This window comes from Monopterus albus, unplaced genomic scaffold (assembly GCF_001952655.1).
Source record: "Monopterus albus unplaced genomic scaffold, M_albus_1.0 scaffold85.1, whole genome shotgun sequence".
Classification (NCBI taxonomy): Eukaryota; Metazoa; Chordata; class Actinopteri; order Synbranchiformes; family Synbranchidae; genus Monopterus; species Monopterus albus.
The window spans coordinates 55,503-67,646 of NW_018127965.1; the positions used below are offsets into that span (position 1 = coordinate 55,503).

The 12,144-nt window shown below is 39.6% G+C and overlaps 1 protein-coding gene across 4 annotated transcripts in view; it reads left to right on the forward strand.

The window, feature by feature from the left end:
- Positions 1 to 4,587, forward strand: part of ttyh3a (tweety family member 3a) — a 24,321-nt gene extending 19,734 nt beyond the window's left edge. For 3 of the 4 annotated variants that reach the window (XM_020607353.1, XM_020607352.1, XM_020607354.1), the window contains exons 14-16: positions 514 to 589; positions 1,274 to 1,375; positions 2,557 to 2,638. In XM_020607353.1, the coding sequence (XP_020463009.1) occupies positions 514 to 589; positions 1,274 to 1,354 (157 nt within the window). In that variant the 3' untranslated portion in view covers positions 1,355 to 1,375; positions 2,557 to 2,638. Of the gene's footprint in view, positions 1 to 513; positions 590 to 1,273; positions 1,376 to 2,556 lie in introns of all 4 variants that reach the window. The other variant, XM_020607355.1, reaches the window with a different exon arrangement.
- Positions 4,588 to 12,144: the final 7,557 nt, after the last annotated feature.

The window sequence follows — 12,144 nt, forward strand, 5'->3', positions numbered from 1 at the left end:
CCTATCATTTTTTGCACCTCTTTATAGGTTTTCCCCTCTCCAATCAACTTTTTAATCAAAGTACGCTGTTCTTCTGAACAATGTCTTGAACGACCCATTTTCCTCAGGCTTTCAAATGCATGTTCAACAAGTGCTGGCTTCATCCTTAAATAGGGGCCACCTGATTCACACCTGTTATTTCACAAAATTGATGACCTCACTGATTGAATGCCATACTGCTATTTTTTGAACACACCCCTTTCAACTAATTGCCCAATTGCACAGCCTTAAGAGCGTGCATATCATGAATGCTGGGTCTTGTTTGCTTTCTGAGAATCTACTGCACCTACTGGTAACTTGTTTGCCATGTAGCAATAAAAAATATACTAAAAACCTGGATTATTCTGGTTAGTCACATTGTACTGCTATTATTTTGAACAATACTGTATATAGTATATGGTTTCATATCTGGAAAGCAATGTGCAGGGATTTGTACTTGTTAGGCTTGATCTCACTGTGTGTTTAATTCAACAGGGCTCAGAATGCCAACTTTCAGAACTCTCGATGTGAAAACACACCTCTGATCGGACGCGAGTCTCCTCCCCCCTCGGTAAGTGTGACATTCCCTGTAAGAACACCAAATCTGTGGGAGCACCTCTGGGTCATTTGGGCCTTTTTTGACTAAAATAGTTTCAGGATCTGTGTAGCAAGAGGAACTAACCTAAAAACCTTGCACGGTCCTGGTTGTGTTTCCACCACATCTGAAGAACTGTGAAATTTAGGAGAAATTGACCAGTGACAGATTCAAAACAATAGCAGGGTCATCATCCTGATCTTTGTCTAAAAAGATCATTTTTATTGCTAAATAAAAAGAATTGCTAAAAAGCAGTAGGGCACTGTTCACCACTTGTTTATCAGTTTCTGTCCTCACCCCTTTGTCAGGCAAAGGTCATATAGACAGGCAGCACCATACATATATAAAATAAGCTTTGCCAACATCCATCATTAAGTAGTTTTAGTGCCCTATTGCTTTTTAGCTATATAAACTTTGCCTGAAGAAGACTTAATGGTGTGCAAGAACATTTTTGACTAGTTGACAGAGTTTGGAGATGTTGAAATGTTTATATGTATCACGAGTCAACCCTCCCCCTCCCCCCACATCCCAACTTGAACCTCTGCCAGACACCCTGCCCTCCCTGGTGTCTGTCTCTTCCTGGACCTGCTCGCTGCTTTGTGTATCTTCTCTGTACTCTTCTTCTTGTCGTTATATGTTTTCTTCTGCGAATCCATACAGTTGTATTTGACTGCTGCGGACAGTAACAGCGGTCACTGCTGGCAGTTAAAGCCTTCGGAGAGTTCAAGATCATTTTGGTAACTCCATCTGCTATGCTAACAGGTACAAAACATGGCCGCCTGCTGGCCTGTTTCTCCTCTGTACCACCCCACTCCCCCAGACCAGCTCTGCTCACTCTGATCAGGTGGCTTTTTTTTTTTGTGGTCCCAGGCTGCATGTCCCCCTACCACCCCCCCCACACACACACATTAGGAGGACCTTTGCCCTGAGGCTAACTGTGACCCATTGGTCAGCATCAAATTATGAAGCCATTTCACTGATTTGTGGATCTGATTGTCTTGATCCTTGGGTTTGAGTGTGAACTTGGGGGTTCGCACTAAAATATTATACTTTTGCATTGTAACAGTTTAGGATTTAGTCTTTGTGTGTGTAACATGGAAAATACCACTGGAAGGCACCGCTGATGTTTCACAAGCTGTTGTCATTTGGACAGCTGAATTCAGAGAGTAGGATATAAACCTTCCTAATTATTTTCAGCTCATGTCTGTTTCCTAATATTTTTTCTACTGCCACTCTATTTGGTGGGATAACTATAAAATGTGTTTTGTCATATTAGTAGAAATGGTACTATAAGAGTGGTGTTAGCCCAGTTGTGAGAGGTGCTGACTTTACATTCCCCAAAGGATTATGAGAAATATACAGTTGTTCAAAACCTGCAATCATGATCATTCCAAAGGATGATAGTTACAAAATCCATTAACAAGACTGAGAATACCCCATTACCAAGGTTCTTGTACTGTACTCTCCTCAGTCTGCATGTTGTTCAGGTGAACACCCATGCAAGTCATGTTTAATTAAAAGAAAATACAGTAGTTGAAAAGTCAGCACAGTATGAAATGCAGCCTTTTTGTGTTTGTATCACCTGTATTCAAAAGTTGTGTCCTAAATGTATATGAATGATTAGTTTCCATGTGGTTTGAAAGCTAATCTGTGTTGGATTTTCTCTGATCAGTTGAATGAATCGTTCTGCAGTACTTCGATATGTCCAGTCTGTTTATCTGAACGTACCTCCACTGCTGCATTGGATGTTTTACTTATCAGACGGGTTTTCTAGTTAAACAGATGCATTTTTCATAATGAGAAAATCCTACATGGAATTTGTTTTTAAATGTGTTGTAAAAGACAGGAGTGATTTAGCTTTTTATGTACTGTTTGTAATTTGTTTAACTATAAAGAGTGAAATTATGATTTATGTTATGTTCTGTGTTGTTTTCTGTGTACAGTACACCTCCAGCATGCGGGCCAAGTACCTGGCCAGCAGCCGACCAGATCCCAACAACACTGCAGCGCACTAGATGACACTGGACTCATCCTGTCTGCAGCATCTCTGAAGTCACTCACTTGGTCCTTTTTCTTTTCCCCCTCATAGATGATTTTGCACACAGTCACTCCACTTCCTGCTTTCTTCTGCCATTAACTGTCTCACTTGTCCAGATGTGCTTTTGCTGGTTGTGAAGCAAAATTAGCAGGTGTCATATATCATCTCATGATTCAAGAGTGCAGATATTTATTCTTCAGATTTCTCAATCCTGGGCTGATGACTACCGCAACAGTCCTTATTGGTGCTGCAGAGCCTGGACTGACTTGTACTTTTTTTTTTGTCCTTCAGATTATTTCACCATGGAGTTTACAGTGTCAAGTCTACCAAGGCATTGCAGTGTTAAACTCTGTGGAAGAGCTCATACAATAACATTGGTTACTACTGGTTGAGGTTTTGTAAAGTACTGTACTGCACTCTTACTGTGGGAGAGTGAGAAAAATGCCTTACACATAAATACGGTAGGATCCGGCTGTTTTCTTCTCACGACACACAACACATACGCACTGTAATATAGACTGATTTTACAATGCAGCATCTCAGTTGCTTAGGTCTTATTTCTGCTTGTGGAACTTGTGAATCAGATATTTGCATTATTCTCCACATATTGTATATCACGTGCACATTGGCTTGTTTTTGCATTTTGTCTTAATTCTGGGACCAGTTTTTCTGCAGGATTTTGCATCATACAGGTCTGAAATGGCATCTTTTTTCCCTTGGGATCCTGTTTTTTAAAATACATTGAGGAGCCACTTTTCCACAGCAGTGACTGTAACGTGAAGCTGTGAACTTCTCAGAGGATTTGATGAGCTGCATGGTGGAAATGCAGCTGGGATGACATTGTTCTTAAAAAAATTAAACCACAGTGACTTTAACGCTGAAGCTTTCATACTACTGGCAGCAGAATCTTTTGAAGATAACAATGAAGCAGTGAAGGACATGTTGTCTTCTGCGACCTTAACTCCAGTGCCCTCTCTTCACTAGGCTCAATGTTTCTGTAAAGTTGTAAAGCCCTGGTAGTTGTCTCCTTTAACAGAACTGGGAGTTGCCCACACACACACACCACAGATTCTGTTAAGCAGAGATTTTCTCCCATCAGCAGTTTAAAGTTAGAAAAGCCTCCCACTGATTTTCCCAACAGGAGTTGAGAGAATTTCCAAGAGAAACCTTGTGCATTGGCATTGCAGTGGCTCACAAATGTGTTTTAGCATTTAATTAAGAAGTAGCTAAGGGTAAGTGGATGCCTTGAAGGAATTGTGATGCCTGTGCACTCTATATAATCAGAAGTGTTCCTGTTGAAGCATGACGACCCTTCACACGTGGAGTGAGGTGTTTGTACTTCTGCTGCTTTGACTTCTCGTAGGTGTGCTCTGTGACCAGTACAAGTGGTGATGTTTGAGACTGTGCCAACAAGTAAAGCACAACTTCTTGTTATCTTTAGTGGGTTTTTTTTTTGTTTTTTTTTATGCTTTTCCTTTAGGCCTGTTTGTACAGTTGACCGTTCCTGGTTGCCTGTGCAATCAGGAGAACATGAGCCCGACTTTTTTAAATCATTTATGCTCTGTAAAACATTATTACGCTGATGCAGTCTTTGTTTTTGGGATAGTCATATTTGTTTGTGATACAAGGCTGTTGTACAGATTATAAGCATTTACAAAAAATGCTGAAGTTATTTCATTTTACATTTTTATTTCACTTTTTAAAACTTTTTTCCTGTTTGATTTGATTTGATTTTAATTTTTTTTTCCATTTTAGAATCTGTAGCAAGCACAATGTGTTGCTTCATTAATGTGAACATGGTAAATAGGTTTTAATTGAACATGAAAATTTTTTTTCTCCTTAAACAAATCACTGTAGATGTAACTTTGTTTTTTTGCAATCTCTAAAGTGTGTACATGTAAAACCTGTGGTTATATTGATTTTGAATGCTGTGTTTTCAAAATTAAACAAACCTTAACTGTAGTGTAGCAGCTCATTGGATTTCTTTATTATTGGATTGAAGTATTTTCACAGCTGAAGCATCCTGACCAGGAACAGACACTAGGTAGCAGCAGAACCACACTGTTGTTGCCTCTGTTTTTCTTTTTACTACTTTTTTAAAATAGTTTTTACTAAGAAGAACAGAATTTGCTCTATGCAAAATGTGAAATTATAATGACCAATATATGTGATTAAAATTGGATACATTATTATTTACTATATTTCAGTGCTACATTTAGCATTTTTGTTTGTTAGGGTTTTTTTGTTGTTTTTTTTTACTTTAACCTTTATTTATTCAGGAATTTTTTTGAGATAATTGGCATCTCTTCCAAAAGTGAGACCTGGCCAAAGTGGCAATGAACGATATGTATCACATAGTTACAAATCGTTCATATGCAATAATCTCATACCGAACAACAAAACAGAGAAAGCATTTTACAAAGGTGTAAACAGGAGGTTTACCAAGAATGGCTTTTATTAGTAGCTGAACACCCCCTGAAAATCATGTCTGCTGACCTCCGGTGGTTTAACATCTCACCTGAAGTGATGTGAGTGGAGGACGTTGAGTAGGACAAAATAATAGAAACACCTGGCAGTATAACATGACGTAGCTCAACAGCAGCACAAACTATCTTCCAAAATGACCCTACAGGCGAATCAACAATAGAGTAAATCAGATTTATTCTTGCCACAAAAAAAATTAAATCTCATGTATCCAAGTTCCAGCATATTTCTGTACAGACTAATCTCTAACTCTAATCCATTTCCTTGTCTGTCTTTGAAATAAATGTACATGACTTCAGGAGAGAATAGTCCTCTTAGAGATTTCATGTGTATGTTGGTATTTATTTCTGTTGCAGAGCACTGACAGACCACAGGCTTGCACACACATAACTTTGAGTGGAGCAGAATGGCAGCCTTGTGTTTCTGACCTCTCTGGGCCGACAGCAGGCAAGAGGTCAGTGTCAGCACCGGGCCAGCAGTCTGGTTTTGTCAACTTCCTTCATTCCACCAGCCAGCTGCTGTTGCCCCAAACACTGACTGCTCTGCTCATGTGGAAATTTGGGGGCTGGAATAAAATATGAAAATACACAGAAGGAGACAGGACCTTCCCTTTTCATCTTCTGTGTCTTTACATATGTAGACTAGAATTTTCACTCTTTTAAAATTTTTGTAAATGTTTCACTGAATTTAGATCGTTCATTCAGAATGTGTATACAAAAATATTAAAATACACACATTTTTGTCAGTAAATATGTCCTTTTTAGTTACTTTTTCTCAAAGGATGAGCATAGAGATTACGTCATCTTGTTCCTGCTGTTTATTGTGGGGGCCGGACTAAACAAAGCAGTAAACAAACAAAGTGTGACAGAGGCCAAGAGGTTTTTACAACCCATCCTACACAGAGATCCAGAGATGCAAATGAAATCTCACACAGTGTCACTGTCAAGGAAATTGAATTACCCCGTTTGTTGTTGGACTGAAGGAATGCATTACTAATGCTTTGAGGGGGGACACTGAATGGAGCGGGAGGAGGAGGTGGATATGGGGTGCCTGCACCCTCTGAACCCCCCCACACAGACACTTCCTGAGTCTGGCTGGGCTCTGTGCCAGGTGATCAGACCATGGCTTTCTAACTGTCTTCTCAATGCCAGGCAGCTGCATGACGGCCAGGAGGCTTGAGAGAGGCCAAGCTGCAAGACTTCCATTTAGAAATGCACTGGTTTTATTAGCCTAAATCACAGGGTAGCCAGCATCCCATCTTTTCTAATTAACCCTCGATGTTTGTAGTCTTTTTTAAGTGGAAATCTGGTGGTAAAAATGTCTCCAGACCCACAATAAATGATATATCAGAGCATAAATGTGTGGTTTTGTGTGTTTTCCCTGCCTTTCTCACTGCATGTAGTTTCCACTTCCACAGTGTCAGATCACTGCTACAGAGACCCTCCTTGTTAGTGTCTTTAACCCCCAGCATCAAAGGCTTTAGTGGCAGCTGTTGCAGACTATCAGTGTTCTAACCTTTATTTAATTATATAGTTTCACTGATTTCAAGGTCTCGTTTGCAAGAGAAAAACGCGGTTTGGTATTTTAACAGAGAAGCAGAGCGTGTCTCCCTAACAGCAGTGAGTGTGCACTACTGAGGTGTTTGTTCAGAGGAAGCTGGGCTTTACGCTATAGCAACATTTTCTGCTTCTTTTGTCACTTCCTCAACTCATAATGATCACCTTGTCTTTGCGGTATGCATGAGGCAAGATGAACACTGAATGCAAACACAGGACGTGAGCACCTTTGTGTCCTGTTTTTGGAGGGAATCCTGCTGCTTTGTTGCTGCCATGTTCAACAGTGAAAGGGAGCCCAGGAAACAGGGTGCCCAGTTTGTCCCTTTTGTGGACGAGTTCAGAGGGAGGCAGCTGTGTCCTGGGAGTCAGTGCTCACGTTATTCACACCTCACCTCCTCCTTTGTACATTTGACCCAGACAAGCCGGAGGGAGCACGTAGCCAGTGAAGGATTTATGGAGCTGTGTCGTTACCCCCGTCCTTACCTTTTAACTCCGCACATACAGCCCCATGCTCACTGAGATGCTTCAACACTTTTTGTTCTTTTAAAGTCTTCCATCTTTTGTGTGTGTGTGTGTAGAATTTGTTATGGTCCAGAGGTTTACCGCCGATTCTAAAATGAACCACATGGGACAGTAATGTTTCCTTATGACCAAGGTACAATAAACATTCAAAAGCACCATTTATATGACAGAGCTCCTTAAACACTCTCTGCAAAAGTGCTCACATTAAAAACTGATTATATACGGCAATAGTGAAAAGTACAAAATGCAATGATAACACTTTATTTTAACCCCTCACCCCCTTTTTTTTTTAAGGTGGCTGTGGCTCAGGTGGTGGAGTGGTCATCCCCCAGCCGGAAGGTCGGCGGTTTAATTCCCATTCTCCCCAGTCCACAAGCCAAAGTGCCCTTGGGGAAAGACACTGATCTTGCTCCTGATGCACAGCACTGCCATCAGTGTGTGAGTTGCCTTGATTCTGTAGCAGAGACAAATTCCTTGTGTGTAACATACTTGACCAGTAAAAGTGATTATCATTGTAAGGTATTTTAATTGCTTATTGTTGTAGGTATAAACCACTGAGCAAAACATTTCCTGAATAAAATACCATTATATCTGTTCCTGTTTACATAATAGTGTGTTATAAAAAATGTATTAAATGTGTGTATAGTGCTTATAAATGATATATAGTGATATAAATGATATAAAGTGTTTAAAGAAAGGTTTATCATAGAAAAAATAAAGAATAATCATGAAAATGGCATCTCATTTAGTCATTATACAACAGAAAATAATTCATTTTGGAAAAGTTCTGAGATTTCTTTTATAAAATGAATAATTTTTATTCTTAGTTCCACACTTTTTCATGCTGAATTGAAATTAATCCCAAAGAATTTTGTGCGACAGCTAGCAGAATGACTTGAATTTGTGTTTTTTTTAGAAATCTGTGACAATGATAAAAATAAAAGCTGGTGGTCATCCTCCAAATTCCTCAGGTCCTCCACTCCAGTGCTGCTGTTCGAGTGCTTCTCTAGCAGAGATATGTGATACCTAGATTATAGCAAACTCCCACTTGGTCGGCCTTTATGGCACATGCTCATCAGGATTAAGGCCAGTGCCAGTTGCTGTGTGATCTCTCTATGGGCCAATGGGACCATTGCTAATCCTACAGACAATGAATGCTGTTAATTGGAGACTGACTGATATAACAAAGGTCATGATGACAATGTGCCAGTGGCCAGCGTCTCTGTAATCCCCTGCACTGTGGGGAATGGCCGTCTGATAGCCACACTTCACCAGATCTACTCCCTCTCCTCACCTTCCACTCTGGGATTTTCTATTTTACTGGCAGTTAGAGCTGTTGTTTTGTTTTTGAGTCAAACAAACACAAAGGCAATGACTTTATAGAGCTGTGAAATTTCACATTTTCTACCCAGAGGACCGATGGAAGGTGCAAGAAAGCACACCCAGGTGTTTGTGTTTTAATCAGCATGGTACAAACAGACTTAAGAAGTGTTTCCTGTTATTCCTTCTGTAGACAAGGCCGAAACAGTGTCAGCATTAAGGAGGTGAGGCCGCAATATTCTGTGTTTTAAATATGTCCTCAAATATACATATATAATGTTAGAAAACACACCAGTAATAAAAATGAAAAATTTTGAACTCTGTAAGGATCTCATGTCACCATCATGATTCTTCCCCAGTCCTGTTAACGCTACCCAGTCTGCTGCTCTGTCGCTGTCAGCCGCTTATTTCCTCAGGCACCTGCAGTTACATGAAACTTTCCTGAACTCATTCCTCAGCCATCTCCCAGATGCCCTTGGACTTTCCCTCCTTTCCCAGTCACCTGACTCCCACGCTTACCTTCTCACCTCTTTCCCATCCCCTGATCGGCTCTCAGTTTTTAAACAGCCCTTGGTCCCTTCAATATACCCGAGTCTTGTTTTCGGTCTCTTCATAGTTATTTTGCATTTCTTTCAGTCATTTAATGTCTCCTTTAGTTGTTTTGCATCCCTCTGTGGTGATTTTGTATCTCTTTGTGGGTGTTTGATTAATTTTTCAGGACTAAATGTCACTTTATACAGAGGCTATGGTCCTGCGGCCCTGTACCTTTCAGACAAGCACATTTAGATGTAAAGATAGCATGATCTACAGAGTTTTGACACTCAACAGTTCTTTGATTTCTCCCTGAGGTGAAATTATAACTCAGACTAGGACAGACACAAGTCATGCAGGACAGTTGTTGTTTTGTATACAGATCATTCTAGGTATTTGGATACTGGATCCTTTATCAGTGAAGGAAAATCAGCCACATCAGCCGCCCCAAGTCTTATTTCACCATAGCTCACAGACAGGCAGGTGGGTGTCTGCAGTTGGATGTTTCTCTTCTTGTAATCTCTCACCTGTTGCCACACTATATTATGAAATAATTCCACTGCTAAAGGTTGAGCAACAGACGTGCAGTTGTTACACCTCAATTATACTTTCAATTATGATCTGTTATCTTATTTAAAGATATGTCATTCCTGTTAATGACTGTGAAATAATGCCATTTACAGCGGAAGAACTACTGAAATCTGAAAGATAAAGGGTGAAGTGTTAGATCAAAAGATATTGCTATCATATCAGTATCTGAAGTATAAAGCTACAGCTAGTAGCTTTTTAGCTTAACTTAGTGCAAAGACTGAAAACTGAGGGGAACAGCTAGCAGGTCAGGGTGTAGATTGAAATGCTAGTAGTGAACATTTATCAGTATTTAGCATTCTGTAGCTGCTGGCATGGGAACACACATACTATAATTGCAATAGCAAAGGTTAAGGAGAACAGTATTAACATGTAACAACCGCCATTCATTCCAAGTTGCTCACAGATGTGACAGACTGGTGTGTCTGAAAGTTTACTGGTAGCGAGGGAGTACAAATGAGCTAGAGGAAATGGCTTTAGGTTCATTTAGATCTCATTTTGTTTTCCTCTCATTGCAGACAAACACTGTGATGGTGTACATCTTTTCAGTTATGACTAAAAAAGTGCTACAAGCGACAGTTTTCAGAATCTGAGATTTAAAAGATTAGCGACAGAATAGAGCATCACTCTAATGATTTGTTATGTATGTAAAAACCTTTTTGTTTTGTAAAAAACAGCTTGCCAATTTAATAATGCTAGACTCTTATACTTAAGCTACATGCCCTCCTTTCCCATGGGTACAGTGCCAGAGGAGGGATCTGTCTCATCTATTGTTAGCAAGCTGAAGAAAGCAAAGCTAATCTACTACTCAAGCTGTTTTGATTGTCCTTTTTTGTACAATATGTGATTTGAAACATCTGTACAAGTTTATTGGAAACTTTTTTGGTGAATCAGCAAAGAGACAAGAAAGCAGGCACAAAGCGACTGATGTCTGTTTGAACATGAGGTTTAGACACATAAAAGGCTGCAGCTTTTCCCACTATACATCTCTGGAAGGCAAAGCTGTGATTATGGTTTGTGGTAGGGATGTTTGCTCTGAGCAATTTGTCTCCCATGCAAGGCTTTGGTGATGGATCTTAAGTGACAGGCCTGCCAGGGTTCAGCCAGCATCTGCTTGAGGAGGCTGATAACATCAGTCTAACCTAGCCTAGTCTATAAGTCAGGTCAAATGACAGTAGAATACTAAGTGATTATTCTGAGCATGACATGTGGACAAAACAGACAAAAAAGACCAAATATACAAAGTTTTTCAGTGGTTATGCACCTTTATTTAAAGTTTCAGGCCCACTGCGGGTCCCATGCTTGTTAATACCAGGATCAGCTCATAATCCCTGAGAAGCCAGTATTGGGAATGAACTGTTCAAACCCTCCAGATACTGGAGAATAAACACCACAGTCATTTAGTCGCACAGTTCAAAGCAAATCATGTCCAGGTCATTAAAAGCATGTGGAATCTACAGAGATGAAATGACATTCTAAACATATACAATCGCTACTCACGTAAACAAAAGGCACAGTACACAATACTGTAATCAAGATGTACAGCGTAACCCAATATGGGTGAGAGACAACACAGAGGGGAACAAATCCCTCCATGTGGAAACACTGATGTTGCTCTTGTTCAGTTCTCACCTCAGAGGTCTCAACAGTAAACAGCCAATATTATGTGTAAATATACATCATTCATAATAACAGTAATAATGATAATAATGGTTGAGTCCTGTTGTGCAACCGGTTGTAGGTTTTTATGTAGATGCCACTGATTCAAACTGTTTAATTTGGGTTCTCTTTAAATGGCATTCATCCAAATTTAATGTTGGTAATTCTCCCCGTTTAACCTTTAGAGGCGAGTGTCTTCTCAGGCACAAACATCAGCTCATTTGAAACTCCTGTGCAATTTCCAAACACAAAGCAATTCAAAAGTTGATTGTAACCCCGAATCAAAACCTCTTCCATTCATTTCTTTTCCCTGATTGTAACAAATGCATGCATAAGAATAAACAGATACTGAGATTTCGAGGGGTTATTTGTTGTTAGTTTGAACACATGTCTGAAGTATGTAGCTTAAGGATGTAAATTAGGTTATTCCACTGAAAAATATCAAAAAAAGAAAAAGTGCTTTGTCCTGATATACCTCAGATTAGTTCACCAAAGGATGTATTTGGTAATCTGCCTGCTGCCAGCAAAGGTTTGCGGGAGAAAAAAACACTGTTAACTAAAAAAATATATATATATCTTCATATCAGAGCATTTGTCCGGAGTCATTTCAGGTAAAAGGTTGAAACAAAATGCCTAGAAAAGCCAATTGTATGTGATAAAAGCCAAAAAGCCTACAAATATAGACCTGAATGGTTTTGCTTTTTTAACAACTAAAGTAAAAAGTCATTCTGAAGCTGGCAAAAAGGCTTGAATATATGACAATACATTCTATGAGAATTGCAAATACATTTACAAGCAACATATACATCACAAAGCTGATTGCCTGCAAAGCT